Source organism: Scyliorhinus canicula, chromosome 17 (assembly GCF_902713615.1).
Source record: "Scyliorhinus canicula chromosome 17, sScyCan1.1, whole genome shotgun sequence".
Lineage (NCBI taxonomy): Eukaryota > Metazoa > Chordata > Chondrichthyes > Carcharhiniformes > Scyliorhinidae > Scyliorhinus > Scyliorhinus canicula.
This window is the reverse complement of record NC_052162.1, coordinates 551,218-572,445: the sequence shown is the minus strand read 5'-3', so window position 1 is coordinate 572,445 and position 21,228 is coordinate 551,218. Positions and strand designations below refer to the sequence as shown.

Sequence of the window (21,228 nt, the reverse complement as noted above, 5' to 3'; positions counted from 1 at the left end):
CTCTCCCTTACAGTCTCTCCCCCCACCCCCCCGATCAGACAGACTCTCCCTTACAGTCTCCCACACTCCTCCCCCCCCTCCCCAATCAGACAGACTCTCCCTTACAGTCTCTCTACCCCCCCTCCCCGATCAGACAGACTCTCCCTTACAGTCTCCCACACTCCTCCCCCCCCCTCCCCAATCAGACAGACTCTCCCTTAGTCTCTCTACCCCCCCCTCCCCGATCAGACAGACTCTCCCTTACAGTCTCTCTCCCCCCCCCCCCGATCAGACAGACTCTCCCTTACAGTCTCTCCCCCACCCCCCTCCCCAATCAGACAGACTCTCCCTTACAGTCTCTCTCCCCCCCCCTCCCCGATCAGACAGACTCTCCCTTACAGTCTCTCTCCCCCCCCCCCCCGATCAGACAGACTCTCCCTTACAGTCTCTCTCCCCCCCCCTCCCCGATCAGACAGACTCTCCCTTAGTCTCTCACAGTCCCCCCACCCCCCTCCCCGATCAGACAGACTCTCCCTTAGTCTCTCCCCCCACCCCCCCCCCCGATCAGACAGACTCTCCCTTACAGTCTCTCTCACTCCCCCCCCCCCCCCTCTCCTCCAATCAGACTGTCCCTTACAGTCACAGACTGTTTCTGTCCCGATCGGCTCACTGGTGAGTATGCAGGAGAGAAACAGCCTGTGATTGGACGAGCAGCTCCTTATAGAATCTATTGCTCCCATTTGTGTGTACTCTGAGCATTGGTTGGTGGGCCAGATAGAAACCCTGAGCAGGCCTGACCTAGAAGGGCTGCAGCTACATGACAGCATAACCACCATCCAGTTTTCCTCCAACTCACTCACTATCCTGACTATTCCTTCAGTGTCCCACAACTGACAATTTCTTCCCCCTAAGTTTGTGCCTATGCAGTGGTATGTGTACACAGCAGGGGGTTTACACATGTAGTAATTCCTGTCCACTGGTGCACACAACAGTGTGGGCTGGTTGAAGCTGTTTAAACTAATGTGGCAGGGGGATGGGAACCAATGCTGGATGTTGGAAGGTAGTAAAACAGGGACAGAAACAAAAGGCAGTAAGGGGAAAAGTGCAAGGCAGAGAAGACATAGTCAGAAATCCATAAGGGCGACAGTACAAGGTACAGTGACTGAGGGGAGCTCAGTGAATAGGCCCAGTAATAACAAAAGGAATAAAACTGGAGAAGTTAAGATTCAAAACAGAGGTAAAAAAACCAACATAAGTGTACTTTACCTGAATGCTCGTAGTATTCGGAATAAAGTAAATGAGTTGGTGGCACAAATCATCGTGAATGACTATGATTTAGTGGCCATTACTGAAACATGGTTAAAGGATGGTCACGACTGGGAGTTAAATATCCGAGGGTATCAAACTATTCGGAAGGACAGAGTGGATGGTAAGGGAGGTGGTGTTGCTCTGTTATTTAAGGATGACATCCGGGCAATAGTAAGGGATGACATCGGTGCTATGGAGGATAAGGTTGAATCCATTTGGGTAGAAATCAGGAATAGTAAGGCGAAAAAGTCACTGATAGGAGTAGTCTATCGGCCACCAAATAGTAACGAGATGGTGGGGCAGGCAATAAACAAAGAAATAACTGATGCATGTAGAAATGGTACAGCAGTTATCATGGGGGATTTTAATCTACATGTCGATTGGTTTAACCAGGTCGGTCAAGGCAACCGTGAGGAGGAGTTTATAGAATGTATCCGCGATAGTTTCCTAGAACAGTATGTAATGGAACCTACGAGGGAACAAGCGGTCCTAGATCTTGTCCTGTGTAATGAGACAGGATTGATTCATGATCTCATAGTTAAGGATCCTCTCGGAAGGAGCGATCACAATATGGTGGAATTTAAAATACAGATGGAGGGTGAGAAAGTAAAATCAAATACTAGTGTTTTGTGTTTAAACAAAGGAGATTACAAGGGGATGAGAGAAGAACTAGCTAAGGTAGACTGGGAGATAAGACTTTATGGTGGAACAGTTGAGGAACAGTGGAGAACCTTCCAAGCGATTTTTCACAGTGCTCAGCAAAGGTTTATACCAACAAAAAGGAAGGACGGAAGAAAGAGGGAAAATCGACCGTGGATATCTAAGGAAATAAGGGAGAGTATCAAATTGAAGGAAAAAGCATATAAAGTGGCAAAGATTGCTGGGAGATTAGAGGACTGGGAAATCTTTAGGGGGCAACAGAAAGCTACTAAAAAAGCTATAAAGAAGAGTAAGATAGAGTATGAGAGTAAACTTGCTCAGAATATAAAAACAGACAGTAAAAGTTTTTACAAATATATAAGACAAAAAAGAGTGGCTAAGGTAAATATTGGTGCTTTGGAGGATGAGAAGGGAGTTTTAATAATGGGAAATGAGGAAATGGCTGAGGAACTGAACAGGTTTTTTGGGTCGGTCTTCACAGTGGAAGACACAAATAACATGCCAGCGACTGATAGAAATGAGGCTATGACAGGTGAGGACCTTGAGAGGATTGTTATCACTAAGGAGGGAGTGATGGGCAAGCTAATGGGGCTAAAGGTAGACAAGTCTCCTGGCCCTGATGGAATGCATCCCAGAGTGCTAAAAGAGATGGCTAGGGAAATTGCAGATGCACTAGTGATAATTTACCGAAATTCACTAGACTCTGGGGTGGTCCCGGTCGATTGGAAATTAGCAAACGTGACGCCACTGTTTAAAAAAGGAGGTAGGCAGAAAGCAGGAAATTATAGGCCAGTGAGTTTAACTTCGGTAATAGGGAAGATGCTGGAATCTATCATCAAGGAAGAAATTGCGAGGCATCTGGATAGAAATTGTCCCATTGGGCAGACGCAGCATGGGTTCGTAAAAGGCAGGTCGTGCCTAACTAATTTAGTGGAATTTTTTGAGGACATTACCGGTGCAGTAGATAACGGGGAGCCGATGGATGTGGTATATCTGGATTTCCAGAAAGCCTTTGACAAGGTGCCACACAAAAGGTTGCTGCATAAGATAAAGATGCATGGCATTAAGGGTAAAGTAGTAGCATGGATAGAGGATTGGTTAATTAATAGAAAGCAAAGAGTTGGGATAAATGGGTGTTTCTCTGGTTGGCAATCAGTAGCTAGTGGTGTCCCTCAGGGATCCGTGTTGGGCCCACAATTGTTCACAATTTACATTGATGATTTGGAGTTGGGGACCAGGGGCAATGTGTCCAAGTTTGCAGATGACACTAAGATGAGTAGTAAAGCGAAAAGTGTAGAGGATACGGGAAGTCTGCAGAGGGATTTGGATAGGTTAAGTGAATGGGCTCGGGTCTGGCAGATGGAATACAATGTTGACAAATGTGAGGTTATCCATTTTGGTAGGAATAACAGCAAACGGGATTATTATTTAAACGATAAAATATTAAAGCATGCTGCTGTTCAGAGAGACTTGGGTGTGCTAGTGCATGAGCCACAGAAGGTTGGTTTACAAGTGCAACAGGTGATTAAGAAGGCAAATGGAATTTTGTCCTTCATTGCTAGAGGGATGGAGTTTAAGACTAGGGAGGTTATGTTGCAATTGTATAAGGTGTTAGTGCGGCCACACCTGGAGTATTGTGTTCAGTTTTGGTCTCCTTACTTGAGAAAGGCCGTACTGGCGCTGGAGGGTGTGCAGAGGAGATTCACTAGGTTAATCCCAGAGTTGAAGGGGTTGGATTATGAGGAGAGGTTGAGTAGACTGGGACTGTACTCGTTGGAATTTAGAAGGATGAGGGGGGATCTTATAGAAACATTTAAAATTATGAAGGGAATAGATAGGATAGATGCGGGCAGGTTGTTTCCACTGGCGGGTGACAGCAGAACTAGGGGGCATAGCCTCAAAATAAGGGGAAGTAGATTTAGGACTGAGTTTAGGAGGAACTTCTTCACCCAAAGGGTTGTGAATCTATGGAATTCCTTGCCCAGTGAAGCAGTTGAGGCTCCTTCATTACATGTTTTTAAGGTAAAGATAGATAGTTTTTTGAAGAATAAAGGGATTAAGGGTTATGGTGTTCGGGCCGGAAAGTGGAGCTGAGTCCACAAAAGATCAGCCATGATCTAATTGAATGGCGGAGCAGGCTCGAGGGGCCAGATGGCCTACTCCTGCTCCTAGTTCTTATGTTCTTATGTTCTTATGTTTGCCAGGAAGTGCCCAGCATCACGGAAATGTGTCCTGTTGCTGAATCCGAGTTTGCAGACACAAAACTACAATTGAGGGAGAAAGATTAACCCATCAAGTCTTAGTCCCATGTACAAATTTATTAAAGTTACTGAGGTGAGTCTGACAAATCTGTTAGAGGTCTTTGAGGAGGTAACAAGGAAGTTAGACAAAGGACAACCAGTGGACGTGATTTATTTAGATCTCCAGAAGGCCTTTGACAAGGTGCCGCACAGGAGACTGTTAAATAAGTTAAGAGCCCATGGTGTTTAGGGTAAGATCCTGGCATGGATAGAGGATTGGCTGACAGGCAGAAGGCAGAGAGTGGGGATAAAGGGGTCTTTTTCAGGATGGCAGCCGGTGACTAATGGTGTGCCTCAGGGGTCGGTGCTGGGACCACAACTTTTCACAATGTACATTAATGATCTGGAAGAAGGAACTGAAGGCACTGTTGCTAAGTTTGCAGATGATGCAAAGATCTGTGGAGGGATAGGTTGTATTGAGGAAGCGAGGGGGCTGCAGAAGGATTTGGACAAGCTAGGAGAGTGGGCAATGAAGAGGCAGATGAAATACAATTGGAAAAGTGTGAGGTTATGCACTTTGGAAGGAGGAGCTTAGCCATAGGCTATTATCTAAATGGGGAAATGCTTAGGAAATCAGAAGCACAAAGGGACTTGGGAGTCCTTGTTCACGATTCTCTTAAGGTTAACGTGCAGGTTCAGTCAGCAGTTAGGCAGCCAATTGCAATGTTAGCTTTCATGTCAAGAGGGCTAGAATACAAGACCAGGGATGTACTTCCGCGACTGTATAAGGCTCTGGTCAGACCCCATTTGGAGTATTGTGAGCAGTTTTGGGCCCTGTATCTAAGGAAGGATGTGCTGACCTTGGAAAGGATCCAGAGGAGGTTCACAAGAATGATCCCTGGAATGAAGAACCTGTCGTATGAGGAACGGTTGAGGACTCTGGATCTGTGTTTGTTGGAGTTTAGAAGGATGAGGGAGGATCGTATTGAAACTTACAGGATACTGCGAGGCCTGGGTAGAGTGGACATGGAGAGGATGTTTCCACTTGTAGGGAAAACTAGAAGCAGAGGGCACAGCCTCAGACTAAAGGGACGATCCTTTAAAACAGAGATGAGGAGGAATTTCTTCAGCCAGAGGGTGGTGAATCTGTGGAACTCTTTGCCGCAGAAGGCTGTGGAGGCCAAATCACTGAGTGTCTATAAGTCAGAGATAGATGGTTCTTGATTAATAAGGGGAGCAGGGGTTATGGGGAAAAGGCAGGAGAATGGGGATGAGAAACATATCAGCCATGATTAAATGGCGGAGCAGACTCGATGGGCCGAGTGGCCTAATTCTGCTCCTATGTCTGAAGGGTGCTCACCAGGCGCCAAGTTCTGGAAAGTGTGAGGCATCAGAGGACAGCATGTTTGTGGTTCCTTGGAAAAGTCGCTTTGGTTGGCTTTCAGATTCCATCTCACCTGAAATTTCACAAGAGATTAATCATTAATTATTAAAAAGTTGAATTATTAGAGGCTGCAAACACAGTTTATCTTTACACAAAGTGTCAGCGATGGTTCAGTGGGAAGCACAGCCACCTCAATCTGAAAGTAAACAATTCCAATCCAGGCTGAGAGACAGCGACACTGGAGATAGCGACAGCTTTCTCCCTTCCTCAGGCATGGTATTCGCTGGGGGAGGATTCGGGGACCTTCACTACAGCAAAACTGGTGCTGAACGTGGACTGATTCTGTTACTATTGAGGGGCAGCACCGGAGCCGCGTGGAACACAATCCATTCCAATGAGAAACGGTGCAGGATTCGCCAGGTCCGTGATTGACACTCGGGACAAGCTGCAGCCGCACACACACATTACACTCCCCACACACACTCATCCCAGCCGCACACACACATTACACTCCCCAAACACACTCATCCCAGCCGCACACACACATTACACTCCCCACACACACTCATCCCAGCCGCATACACACATTACACTCCCCACACACACTCACCCCAGCCCCACACACACATTACACTCCCCACACACACTCATCCCAGCCACACACACACATTACACTCCCCACACACACTCATCCCAGCCGCACACACATTACACTCCCCACACACACTCATCCCAGCCCCACACACATTACACTCCCCACACACACTCATCCCAGCCGCACACACACATTACACTCCCCACACACACTCATCCCAGCCGCACACACACATTACATTCCCCACACACACTCATCCCAGCCCCACACACACATTACACTCCCCACACACACTCATCCCAGCTGCACACACACATTACACTCCCCACACACACACTCTTCCCAGCCGCACACACACATTACACTCCCCACACACACTCATCCCAGCCGCACACACACATTACACTCCCCACACACACTCATCCCAGCCGCACACACACATTACATTCCCCACACACACTCATCCCAGCCCCACACACACATTACACTCCCCACACACACTCATCCCAGCTGCACACACACATTACACTCCCTACACACACTCTTCCCAGCCGCACACACACATTACACTCCCCACACACACTCATCCCAGCCGCACACACACATTACACTCCCCACACACACTCATCCCAGCTGCACACACACATTACACTCCCAACACACACTCATCCCAGCCGCACACACACATTATACTCCCCACACACACTCATCCCAGCCGCACACACATTACACTCCCCACACACACTCATCCCAGCCGCACACACACATTACACTCCCCACACACACTCATCCCAGCCGCACACACACATTACATTCCCCACGCACACTCATCCCAGCCCCCCACACACATTTCACTCCCCACACAAACTCATCCCAGCCGCACACACATTACACTCCCCACACACACTCATCCCAGCCCCACACACACATTACACTCCCGACACACACTCATCCCAGCCGCACACAGATTACACTCCCCACACACACTCATCCCAGCCACACACACACATTACACTCCCCACACGCACTCATCCCAGCCGCACACACACATTACACTCCGCACACACACTCATCCCAGCCGCACACACACATTACACTCCCCACACACACTCACCCCAGCCCCACACACACATTACACTCCCCACACACCGTCATCCCAGCCGCATACACACATTACACTCCCCACACACACTCATCCCAGCCGCACACACACATTACACTCCCCACACACACTCATCCCAGCTGCACACACACATTACACTCCCCACACACTCATCCCAGCCGCACACAGATTACACTCCCCACACACACTCATCCCAGCCGCGCACACACATTACACTCCCCACACACACTCATCCCAGCCGCACACACACATTACACTCCCCACACACACTCATCCCAGCCGCACACACACATTACACTCCCCACACACACTCATCCCAGCTGCACACACACATTACACTCCCCACACACTCATCCCAGCCGCACACATATTACACTCCCCACACACACTCATCCCAGCCACACACACACATTACACTCCCCACACGCACTCATCCCAGCCGCACACACACATTACACTCCGCACACACACTCATCCCAGCCGCACACACACATTGCACTCCCCACACACACTCACCCCAGCTGCACACACACATTACACTCCCCACACACACTCATCCCAGCTGCACACACATTACACTCCCCACACACACTCATCCCAGCCGCACACACATTACACTCCCCACTCACACTCAACTACTGTCTCTCCCTATTCCTCGTCTCGCTAGCACTTGGCACGGGTAACAACCCAGAGATAATAAATCTGTTCTAGCTCTAAGTTTCCACCCTAGCTTCCTGAATTCCTGCCTTACATCCCTATCCCTTTTCCTACCTATGTCGTTGGTACCTATGTAGACCACGACTTGGGGCTGCTCCTCCTCCCCCTTAAGGATCCCGAAAACACGATCCGAGACATCACAGACCCTGGCACCTGGGAGGCAACACACCAACCGCGAGTCTCTCTCGTTCCCACAGAATCTCCTATCTATCCCCCTAACTATGGAGTCTCCAATGACTAATGCTCTACTCCTCTCCACCCTTCCCTTCTGAGCAACAGGGACAGGCTATGTGCCAGAGACCTGTACCCCATGGCTTACCCCCGGTAAGTTATCCCCCCCACCAGTATCCAAAGCGGTATACCTGTTACTAAGGGGAACGACCACAGGGGATCCCTGTACTACTGCTTACCCCAGCCCCTCTCACCGTCACCAATCTATCTTCATTCTTCGGTGTAACTACCTCCCTGAAGCTTCTATCTATGACCACCTCTGCCTCCCGAATGATCTGAAGTTCATCCAGCTCCAGTTCCCTAACACGGTTTCTGAGGAGCTGGAGTTGGGTGCACTTCCCACAGGTGAAATCAGCAGGGACACTGACAGCGTCCCTCACCTCAAACATTCTGCAGGAGGAGCATTGTACTGCCTTCCCTGCCATCCCCTCTAGATAAAAACAAGAAAAAGAAAGGAAGAGCTTACCTGATTTTTCCTCAACCACTTAGGTTAGAGGAGGTGGAAGGGTGGGGGACACTACAAGTGTAGTATCTCGGGTTTAGCAACCACCCAACTTATATACAGGTACTCACCTTCCCGACAGGCCCCTGCTCCCGCCGAAAATCCGGAGCAATGTTCTATGTTCTTACTTTACATAAGCCTCCTTCTTCCTCTTGTCAAGTGTTTCAACTACTTTAGTAAGCCACGGTTCCCTCGCTCGACCACTTCCTCGCTGCCTGACAGGTACATACTTATCAAGGACACGCAGTAGCTGTTCCTTGAACATGCTCCATATTTCCATTGTGCCCATCCCCTGCAGTTTTCCTCTCCAGCCGATGCATCCTAAGTCTTGCCTCATCGCATCATAATTGCCGTTCCCCCAGATACAACTCTTGCCCTGCGGTGCATACCTATCCCTTTCCATCACTAAAGGTTGGTGGAGTGGCAGATAGCGTTGAGGATTGTCAGAAGGACATAGATAGGTTGGAGACTTGGGCAGAGAAATGGCAAATAGAGATTAATCCGGTCAAATGTGAGGTAATGCATTTTGGGCGGTCTAACAAACAGGGGATATATACCGTAAATGGCAAAACTCTTAGAGATCTGGGCGTACAGGTCCACACATCTTTGAAAGTGGCAACACAAGTGGACATGGTAGTGAAGAAAGCAGACAGAATGATTGCCTTCATTGGCTGGGGCATCGAGTATAAAAACTGGCAAGTCATGCTGCAGTTGTATGGAACCTTGGTAAGGCCGCATTTGGAATATTGCGCACAATTCAGATCACCACACTACCAGAAGGATGTGGAGGCTTTGGAGAGGGTGCAGAGGAGGTTTACCAGGATGTTGCCTGGTCTGGAGGGTGTTAGCTATACGGAGAGGCTGAATAGACTCGGACTGTTTTCATTAGAACGATGGAGGTTGAGGAGCGACCTGATAGAGGTCTACAAGATTATGAGGGGCATGGATAGAGTGGATGGGCAGGCACTCTTTCCCAGGGTGGAGGGGTCAGTCACCAGGGGGCATAGGTTTAAGATCCGTGGGCAATGTTTAGAGGTGATGTGTGCGGCAGGTTTTTTTTAACACAGAGGGTGGCGAGTGCCTGGAACGTGTTGCCAGGGGAGGTTGTGGAAGCAGATACATTAACGGCGTTCAAAAGGCATCTCGACACCACGGCGCTGAGGTCCCAGGTTCGATCCCGGCTCTGGGTCACTGTCCGTGTAGAGTTTGCACATTCTCCCCGTGTCTGCGTGGGTTTCGCCCCCACAACCCAAAAATGTGCAGAGTAGGTGGATTGGCCACGCTAAATTGCCCCTTAATTGGAAAAAATAATTGGGTAATCTAAATTTATAATAAAAAAGGCATCTCGACAAATACATGGATAGGATGGGTATGGAGGGATACGGCACAAGGAAGTGCTGAGGTTTTTGGCAAAGGTTGGTACCATGACCAGTACAGGCTCGGAGGGTCGAAGGGCCTGTTCCTGTGCTGTATTGTTTTTTGAATCAATGATTTTTTAACCCAGAAACAATCAATTGTACTTTTCATGGCACCTTGACAGAACAATCCAATCATCTTCTTCAAACAGAAAAAATACATTTGGTTGAGTGAGTAATTACCTTTTCTTTTCAGAGGTCCCAGTGCACTCGGTCGGATGCAGTTTATTGGGCTCTGGCTCCTCCTACTGAAACCACAATACACACAGATTAAAGCTTTCGTCAACAAGTTCCAAATTCCTTTATTAACCAATAGCAGGAAAAACGGCAAGCAATTTGCTTGAAGCACTATCGACTGGCTTGCAGCCATTCAGTTTTGGGTTGAATGATTTCATCCAACAGTGAAGTGTTGGAAGTGAACCCCACATCACAGGGCTCCGCGCAGCTGCAAAGTATTTCGATATTTGCATGAAATCATTTTTCAGAACATAAATTTAGCGAGATTTTCAAACTCACTTCTGCTAAAAAGGAATCTTATTATTTGATTCAACATATAAAATGTGTACTTTACATAACAACCTTTCAGTTAAGATTGCTGATCGACTCCTCGGCAGGTTGTTAAAGTTGGAAATCTCAAGTGTTACATGTGTCCCAATGATGTCGCACATCACAAAGAACAAGTTCAGCTCCATCGTTCCCAGTCAGAAACACAGGAACTGACAACGTGAAGTTGAAATAATTTAATCAATTAAATAGGTGGAATACATTCACTGCCCACAGTCTTCAAAGTGGAACGGTTACCAAGTCAGGATGGGATGCACCCTCACTTACCGACTAAAGTAAGAGTGGAAATTGTGGGCTGTGTGCAGGATGGAGGCCAGAGGACAGAATTGCAAATCTTACACCCATCTTCAGAAAGGTAAGGATGGATAAACCAAGCAAATAGAGGCTTGTCAGTCTAACAGCAGTGGGGGAACCAAGCAAATAGAGGCTTGTCAGTCTAACAGCAGTGGGGGAACCAAGCAAATAGAGGCTTGTCAGTCTAACGGCAGTGGGGGAACCAAGCAAATAGAGGCTTGTCAGTCTAACAGCAGTGGGGGAAACCTTTAGGGGCTGAAATTCAATTAGCTTTTCAAAAGTAAGGGCAAATAAATGAAAATCAGGGCATATTTTAACGGCAAATACTACCTGACTAACTGGATTGAAATCTGAAGTCATGAGGAGGATAGATGAGGGATAGCACAGTTGATGTTGGGTATATGAGTATTTCAGAGATATTTGACAAAATATCAGAAAATAGGCTATTAGCAAAAGTTTAATCCCTTAGATTAATGGGATAGTGGCAATTTGGATATAGAATTGGCTAAGCGGAGAATAGTAAGAATACAATGGTACGTCCCAGGGGTATTAGGACCACCGGTCTTTTAGATATATACGAATGACCTGGATTTGGATACCTGATTGTAATTTCAAAGTTTGCAATTTAAACTTCGAAACAGAGTAAACAATGAGGAGATATTAACAGACTTCAAAGGGACATTGGCAGACGTGAGAAATGGGCAGAAATGGGACGAAACATTCATGAGGATCAGGATAATTTTCACGTCCCGACCTCACCCATGTCAGTGGCCCATCAGCCTGTGTAACCTTACAGGAGGCGGCTAATTAACAGGGCAAGACGGTGACATTGTGGTAATGTCACTGGCTTAAACATCTAAAAACCCAGGCTTACCCCTAGGGACAAAGTTTTTTTCTATCCGTCCATGGGCTGTGGCTGTCTCTGGCTGGGTCGGCATTTATTGCCCATCTTGGCGGCCATTTAAGAGTCAACCTCTTTGCTGTGGGTCTGGAGACATATTTAGGCCAGACCGGGTAAGGACGGCAGATTTCCTTCCCTAAAGGGCATTAATGACCCAGATGGGTTTTTACGACAATCGACAATGGCTTCAGGGTTAGCCTCAGACTTAATTTCACCATCTGCAGTGGTGGGATTTGAACCCGGGTCCCACGAGCATCACTCAGAGTCTCTGGATTACTAGTCCAGTGACAACAACATTGCGCCACCGCCTCCCCATGGCAGCTGGTCGAATTAAAATTCAATCAATAAATTGGAAATATAAAGCTAGTCTCCGTAATAGTGACCAAGACAACCATCATCCATTGTTGTAAAAACCCATTTGGGTCACATGAGTAGAAGCAGCCACCTGACCCCTCAAACCCACCTGACCCCTCAAACCCACCTGACCCCTCAAACCCACGCAAACACGGGGAGAATGTGCAAACTCCACACGGACAGTGACCCAGAGCCGGGTTCGAACCATCAACTACTTCCTGTGGTAATGAATTCCACTGGCTCACCACTCTTTGTGTGAAGAAACATCTCTTTTATCTCTGTCCGAAATGGTTTCCCCTGAATCCTCAGACTGTGACCCCTGGTTCTGGACACACCCATCATTGGTAGCATCTTCCCGGCATCTACCCTGTCTAGCCCTGTTAGAATTTTATAAGTCTCTATCAAATCCCCCCTCAATATTCTGAACTTCAGCGAGAACAATCCCAACCTTGTCAATCTCTCCTCATATGACAGTCCTTCTATCCCTGGAATCAGCCTGGTAAACCTTCACTGCACTCCCTCGAAAGCAAGAGCATCCTTCCTCAGAGAAGGAGACCAAAACTGCACACAATACTCCAGGTGTGGCCTCACCAAGGCCCTGTATAATTGCAACACATCCCTGCTTCTGTACTCGAAACCTCTCGCAATGAAGGCCAACATACCATTAGCCTGCTGCACCTGCATGCTTACCTTCAGCGAATGGTGCACAAGGACACCCAGGTCCCGCTGCACACTCCCCTCTCCCAATTTACAACCATTCAGGTAGTAATCTGCCTTCCTGTCTTTGCTTCCAAAATGAATAACCTCACACTTATCCAAATTATACTGCATCTGCCATTGGTTTGCCCACTCGCCCAACCTGTCCAGATCATGCTGTAGGAACCCTGCATCCTCGTCACAATTCACCCTCCCACCCAACTTGGTATCATCTGCAAACTTTGAGATGTTACATTTTGTTCCCTCATCCAAATCATTAATATATATTGTGAATAGCTGGGGTCCCAGCACCGATTCCTGTGGTGCCCCACTGGTTACTGCCTGCCAATTTGAAAAGGACCCATTAATCCCAACTCTTTGTTTCCTCTCTGCCAACCAGTTTTCTATCCACCTCAATACATTTCCCACAATCCTATACGCTTTAATTTTGCACAATAATCTCTTATATGGGACTTTGTCAAACGCCTTTTGAAAGTCCAAATATACCACATCGACTGGCTCCCCCTTGTCAACTGTACTGGTTACCTCTTCAAAGAATTCCAACAGATTTGTCAAGCATGATTTTCCCTTCATAAATCCATGCTGACTCTGATTGATCCTGCCACTACTTTCTAAATGTTCCACGATAAAGTCCTTGATAATGGATTCAAGCATTTTCCCCACTACCGATGCTAGGCTTACTGGTCTATAATTCCCTGCTTTCTCTCTACCTCCCTTTTTGAATAACGGAGTGACGTGAGCTACCCTCCAATCAGCAGGGACAGTTCCAGAGTCTATAGAATCCCAGAAGATGACCACCAATGCATCCACTATTTCCTGAGCCACCTCCTTAAGCACTCTGGGATGCAGATTCTCAGGCCCTGGGGATTTATCCGCCTTCAATCCCGTCAATTTTGCCAGCACCATTTCTCTACTAATGTTTTTTTAAAAAATAATTTTTATTGAAATTTTTGCAAAATACAAAATGTAAACATCGTAACTCTATTAATACAACCGCGGTAACACCCCATGAACAATAGCCCCCCCCCCCCCCCCCCCCCCCGCTTCAAGAGCAACTTCAAACAAAAGGAAAGAACAGAAACAAAGAAAAAGAAAAAAGAAAAAAACAAAAAAGAGAGATAGCACCCTTCACAAACCCATGTGCACAGTTCTCCCTCCCCCAATCCTTACCCCCTCTTCCCCCCCCCCGCCCCCCCCCCCCCCCCCCCCCCCCGCCCCCCCCCGCCCCGGGTTGCTGCTGCTGCCGGCCTATTTCCCTACCTTTCCGCCCGGAAGTCCAGAAAAGGCTGCCACCGCCTGAAAACCCTTGTACTGATCCCCACAGGGCAAATTTCACCTTCTCCAATTTAATGAATCCCGCCATATCCGAGATCCAGGCCTCCATGCTTGGGGGCCTCGCATCCTTCCATTGGAGCAAGATCCTCCGCCGGGCTACTAGGGACGCAAAGGCCAGAACACCGGCCTCTTTCGCCTCCTGCACTCCCGGCTCCACTGCAACCCTAAAAATTGCGAGTCCCCAGCCTGGCTTGACCCTGGATCCCACCACCCTCGACACCGTCCTTGCTACCCCCTTCCAAAACTCCCCCAGCACTGGGCACGCCCAAAACATATGGGCGTGGTTCGCTGGGCTCCCCGAGCACCTAGCACACCTGTCCTCGTCCCCAAAAAACCTACTCATCCTCGACCCAGTCATGTGGGCCCTATGCAGCACCTTAAACTGTATGAGGCTAAGCCTCGCACAGGAAGAGGAGGAATTCACTCTCTCCAGGGCGTCCGCCCATGTCCCCTCCTCAATCTCTTCACCCAGCTCCTCTTCCCATTTCCCCTTCAGTTCCTCCACCGAAACCTCGTCTACCTCCTGCATCACCCGGTATATGTCTGAAATCCTCCCTCCCTCCAACCCCTACCCCCGAGAGGACCCTATCCCGCACCCCCCGTGGGGGCAGCAAGGGAACCCCTCCACCTGCTGGCTGGCAAACGCCCTCACCTGCATGTACCTAAACATGTTCCCCGGGGAGCCCAAACTTCCCCTCTAACTCCCCCAAGCTCGCGAACCTCCCATCCACAAACAGGTCCCTCAACCTCCTAACCCCTGCCCTGTGCCAGCCCAGAAATCCGCCATCAATGCTCCCTGGGACAAACCGTATCGGGGCCTCCATCAAGCCCCCCATTTCTCCCCTATGCCGTCTCCATTGCCCCCAAATTTTGAGGGTAGCCGCCACCACCGGGCTCGTGGTATACCTCGTTGGAGGGAGCGGCAACGGCGCCGTGACTAGCGCCTCCAAGCTCGTGCCCACACAAGACGCGCCTCCATCCTCTTCCATGCTGCCCCCTCCTCGTCCATTACCCACTTACGCACCATCGCTGCGTTGGCAGCCCAATAGTACCCACAGAGGTTGGGCAATGCCATCCCCCCCCCCTATCCCTGCCTCGTTCCAGGAACACCCTTCTCACCCTCGGAGTCCCATGCGCCCAGACAAATCCCGTAATACTCCTGTTGACCCTCCTAAAAAAGGCCTTCGGGATAAGGATGGGGAGGCACTGGAACAGGAACAAAAACCTCGGGAGCACCTTCATCTTAACGGACTGCACCCTCCCCGCCAGTGACAGCGGTAACATATCCCACCTCTTAAACTCCTCCTCCATCAGCTCCACCAATCTTGTGAGGTTGAGCTTGTGCAGGGCCCCCCAGCTCCCCGCCACCTGGACCCCTAGGTACCTGAAGCTCTTCCCTGCTTCTTCAATGGGAGCCTACCAATCCCCTCCCCTTGATCCCCCGGATGCACCACAAACACCTCACTCTTGCCCAGGTTCAACTTATACCCCGAGAAACCCCCAAATTCCCTAAGAATCCTCATCACCTCCGGCATTCCCCCCACCGGGTCCGCCACATACAGCAACAGGTCGTCCGCGTGCAGCGACACTTGATGCTCCTCCCCACCCCGCACCAGGCCCCTCCAGTTCCCTGACTCCCTCAGTGCCATGGCCAGGGGCTCAATCGCCAACGCGAAGAGCAAGGGGGACAGGGGGCACCCCTGTATCGTCCCCCGGTGCAGCCGAAAGTACTCCGACCTCCTCCTATTTGTGGCTACACTCGCCATCGGGGCCTCGTAGAGCAGCCTCACCCACCGGATAAACCCCTCCCCAAACCCAAACACCTCCAACACCTCCCACAAATACTCCCACTCAACCCTATCAAAGGCCTTCTCGGCATCCAACGCCACCACTATCTCTGCCTCCCCTTCCACAGCCGGCATCATAATGACGTTGAGGAGCCTCCGTACGTTAGTGTTCAGCTGCCTTCCCTTCACAAACCCCATCTGGTCCTCATGTATGACCCCAGGCACACAATCCTCTATTCTAGTGGCCAGGATCTTTGCCAGCAGCTTAGTGTCGGCGTTTAGCAGCGAAATCGGCCTATATGATCCACACTGCAGAGGGTCCTTGTCCCGCTTCAGGATCAAGGAAATCAGCGCCCGTGACATAGTTGGGGGCAGAGCCCCCCCCCCCCCCCACCCACCCTGCCTCGTTAAAGGTCCGGACCAACAGGGGGCCCACCAGGTCCAAATACTTTTTATAGAATTCAGCCGGAAACCCGTCCGGCCCTGGAGCCTTCCCCGACTGCATGCTCCCTATCCCTTTGACCACCTCCTCCAGCTCGATCGGCGCCCCTAGTCCCTCCACCTGCTCCTCTTCCACCCTCGGGAATCGCAACTTGTCCAACAAGCGCCCCATTCCACCCCCCTCCACCGGGGGTTCCGACCGGTACAGTTCCCCATAAAAGTCCCTGAAGACCCCATTGACATCTACCCCCCTCCGCACCACCTTCCCAGCCTTATCCATCACTCCCCCATTCTCCCTGGCCGCATCCCGCTTTCGGAGCTGGTGTGCCAGCATCCTGAAATGAAATGAAAATGAAAATTGCTTATTGTCACGAGTATCCTTCAATGAAGTTACTGTGAAAAGCCCCTAGTCGCCACATTCCGGCGCCTGTCCGGGGAGGCTGGTACGGGAATCGAACCGTGCTGCTGGCCTGCTTGGTCTGCTTTATAAGCCAGCGATTTAGCCTTGTGAGCTAAACCAGCCTCCTGTTCGCCTTCTCCCCGTATTCATACACCGCCCCCTGTGCTTTCCTCCACTGAGCTTCCGCCTTTCTGGTAGTCAATAGGTCGAATCTGGCCTGAAGGCTACGCCTCTCCCCCAGCAATCCCTCCTCTGGGGCCTCCGCATATCTCCTATCCACCCTCACCACCTCCCCTATCAGTCTCTCCCTCTCCCTCTGCTCCCCCCTCTCCCTATGGGTTCGGATGGAGATCAATTCCCCCCTCATCACCGCCTTCAATGCCTCCCAGACCGTCCCCACCCGAACCTCCCCGTTATCATTGGCCTCGAGGTATCTCTCGATACACCCCCGGACCCTCCCGGCCACCTCCTCCTCTGCCAGCAGCCCCACCCCCAAGCGCCAGAGCGGACGTTGGTCCCTCCCTTCCCCCCGCCCAAGGTCCACCCAGTGCGGGGCATGATCTGAAATGGCAATGGCGGAGTATTCTGCATCCTCTACCCTCGAAACCAACCCCCTGCTCAGGGCAAAAAAATCAATCCTCGAGTAGGCCTTATGTACATGGGAGAAAAACGAGTATTCCCTGGCCCTTGGCCTCGCAAACCTCCAAGGGTCCACCCCCCCATCTAGTCCATGAATCCCCTCAGCACCTTAGCCGCCGCCGGCCTCCTACCCGTCCGGGACTTGGATCGATCCAATGGGGGATCCAGCACAGTGTTAAAGTCTCCCCCCATGATCAGGCCCCCCGCCTCCAGGTCCGGAATGCGGCCCAACATACGCCGCATAAACCCCGCATCGTCCCAATTTGGGGCATAAACATTCACCAACACTACCCGCTCCCCCTGCAGCTTGCCACTCACCATCACGTACCGCCCGCCACTGTCAGCCACCACCTTCAACGCCTCAAACAACACCTTCTTCCCCACCAGGATCGCCACCCCCTTACTCTTCTCGTCCAGCCCTGAGTGGAATACTTGGCCCACCCACCCCTTCCTCAGCTGGACCTGGTCCACCACTCTCAGGTGTGTCTCCTGGAGCATGGCCACCTCCGCCTTCAGCCCCTTCAGGGACAAATACCCGGGCCCTTTTGACCGGCCCATTCAGCCCCCTCACATTCCAAGTCATCAGCCGGATCCGAGGGCTCCCTGCCCCCTTCCCCTGCCGATTAGCCATACCCTATCCCTTGCCCACCCCCGGCCAGCGTCCCACGCTCTGCCAGTTTCCCACGGTGGCAACTCCCCCCCCCCTCCAGCACCCCCTGCGTCCTCCAGCTCCTTCCTGACCGTTTCAGCAGCAACCCGGTACCCTCCCCAGGCTAGGACCCCTCCTAGCCGCGCCCCCCCCCCCCCCCCCCCCCCCCCCTCTACAGCACTCCTGTGAGCCAGCTAACTTCTGCTGACCCCGGCGGCTCCCGCCCTACTTTCGGCTCCTCCACGTGGGACTGCCCCTCCTCCATTGTGCTCGTCAATGAGTCCACCCTCCCCCCGCTCCTACGCGGGAAAAGAAAACACGCCCCCTCCCTCTCCCAGCGCGGGGACCCCGCAGAAAGCCCGCGCTTTCGCCCTGCCGGGCCCCGCCTCCTCCAGGGCCACTCCCATTGTCAGTCCCCCCCCACCAGCTCCCCGAACACCCCGTTTACCCCCCTGCCTGAACCCGTCCACCAGACCCCTGCTTGAAAACCCATAAAGAAAACACCCGTACGGCATCACCCCACCCACCCTAAAACCACCCCACATCTTACCCTAAACCCCGCAGATACACATACAGTATAAATAAATACAGTATTATACAGCATCCCCCATCAGTGGGACCCTCAGTTTGAGTCCAGTTACTCGGCCCGCACGAAGGCCCACACCTCCTCCGGGGACTCAAAGTAATGGTGCCGGTCCTTGTAGGTGACCCACAGACGCGCCGGCTGCAACATGCCGAACTTCACACTCCGTCTATGGAGCACCGCCTTCGTCCGGTTAAACCCGGCCCTCCGCCTCGCCACCTCTGCACTCCAGTCCTGGAAGATCCGCACCTCCGTGTTCTCCCACTTGCTGCTCCGCTCCTTCTTGGCCCACCGGAGCACACACTCACGATCCACGAACCGGTGGAACCTCACCAACACCGCCCACGGCGGCTCGTTCGGCTTGGGCCTCCTAGCCAGAATTCTGTGGGCCCCCTCCAACTCCAGGGGCCCCTGGAAGGACCCAGCCCCCATCAGCGAGTTTAGCATCATCACCACATAGGCCGCTAGGTCCGACCCCTCCAGCCCAGGGTCCGTAGATTCTTCCTCCTCGACCGGTTGTCCAGCTCCTCGAACCGCTCCTGCCACCTTTTATGGAGCGCCTCGTGCATCTCCACCTTCCCCGCGGCGGCCACGGCCTCATCCTCCCTTTCGGAGGCCTGCTGCTGCAGCTCCCGGATCGCAGCCCCCTGGGCTGTCTGGGTCTCCATCAGCTCCCTGGTGGTTACCTTCAGGGACTCCAGCAGCTCCAACTTCAGCTCCTGGAAGCAGCGCAGCAGAGTCGCCTGCTGTTCCTGGACCCACTTCCTCAGCTCCTCAAAGCTTTCGCCGGCCGCCATTTTGTTTTCCTGGCCCCGATTTTTCCTGGGTGTTTTTGTCGATTTTCTCACTGCCCCACTCCTGGTCCGGACCATGGGACCGCTGGGGCGACTCCTGGCCTCTTCCCCCGTCGGGATTTGCCTCCTCAGCTCTGTTGGGGGCCCTTAAAAAAGCCCCGAAGTCCGTTGATCGCGGGAGCCGCCGAATGTGCGGCTCAACTGCGCATTGCCGCCACCGGAAGTCCTTCTCTACTAATGTTGATCTACACATATCCTGAAATTACCGCATTCACTTTCTTGAAAAGCACCTTGGGGATAAAAATTGGAAGGCTCTGGAAAACACACAAGAACCTTGGAAGTACCGTCATCTTCACTACCTGGACCCTCCCCGCCAATTTAGCACACTGGGCTAAATCGCTGGCTTTTAAAGCAGACCAAGGCAGGCCAGCAGCACGGTTCGATTCCCGTACCAGCCTCCCTGAACAGGCGCCAGAATGTGGCGACTAGGGGCTTTTCACAGTAACTTCATTTGAAGCCTACTTGTGACAATAAGCGATTTTCATTTCATTTCTTCCCTCTCACTAAACCTTTCATTCTCCAACATTTCTGGGATCTGATTCGTTAAGACAGAACCAAAGTATGTATTCAATTGCTCAGCGATTTATTTGTCCCTTATCATGAATTCTCCTATTTCTGTCTGTAGGGGGCCTACATTTCTTTTTACCAATCTCTTTCTCTTCACATATATGAAATGAAATGAAAATCGCTTATTGTCACGAGTAGGCTTCAATGAAGTTACTGTGAAAAGCCCCTAGTCGCCACATTCCGGCGCCTGTTCGGGGAGGTTGGTACGGGAATCGAACCCGCGCTGCCGGCCTCTTTGGTCTACTTTAAAAGCCAGCGATTTAGCCGAGTGAGCTAAATCAGCCCCTATGAAGTTACTGTGAAAAGCCCCTAGTCGCCACATTCCGGCGCCTGTTCGGGGAGGCTGTTACAGGAATCGAACCGTGCTGCTGGCCTGCTTTCAAAGCCAGCGATTTAGCCCAGTGTGCTAAACAGCCCCAGCTATATAGAAACTCTTCGTGTCAGTCTTTCTGTTCCCTGCAAGCTTCCTTTCGTACTGTACTCTCCCCTTCTAAATCAATCCCTTCGTCCTTCTTTGCTGAATTCTAAACAGCTCCCAATCCTCAGACCTGTTATTTTTCTTGGCCAATCTGGATGCTTCTTCCTTGGATCAGATACTATTTCTAATTTCCTTTGGAAGCCATGGATTGGCCCTCTTACCCACTTTGCTTTTGTGCCAGACAGGAATGAACAATTGCTGTAGCTCCCCCATGCGTTCCTTGAATGTTTGCCATTGTCTATCCACAGTCACCCCTTTAAGTAACTCTCCCCAATCTATCAAGGCCAACTCACACCTCATATCCTCGTAGTTCCCTTTATTAAGATTCAGCACCCTAGTCTCCGAATCAACTACTTCACTCTCCACCTTGATAAGAAGGCCAACTCACACCTCATATCCTCGTAGTTCCCTTTATTAAGATTCAGCACCCTAGTCTCCGAATCAACTACTTCACTCTCCACCTTGATAAGAAATTCTATCATGTTATGGTCGCTCATCCCCAAGGGGTCTC

The 21,228-nt window shown here is 51.0% G+C and overlaps 1 protein-coding gene across 8 annotated transcripts in view; it reads right to left on the bottom strand.

Moving 5' to 3' along the window:
- pabir2 (PABIR family member 2) overlaps nucleotides 1-21,228 on the bottom strand; it is a 71,081-nt gene that overhangs the window by 13,628 nt on the left and 36,225 nt on the right. For 4 of the 8 annotated variants that reach the window (XM_038775064.1, XM_038775066.1, XM_038775069.1 and 1 more), the window contains 2 exons: nucleotides 10,338-10,399; nucleotides 5,548-5,644 (listed from right to left, as the gene is read on the bottom strand). In XM_038775064.1, coding sequence (XP_038630992.1) covers nucleotides 5,548-5,644; nucleotides 10,338-10,399 — 159 coding nt within the window. Of the gene's footprint in view, nucleotides 1-5,547; nucleotides 5,645-10,337; nucleotides 10,403-21,228 lie in introns of all 8 variants that reach the window. The other 4 variants (XM_038775065.1, XM_038775070.1, XM_038775063.1 and 1 more) reach the window with 1 other exon arrangement.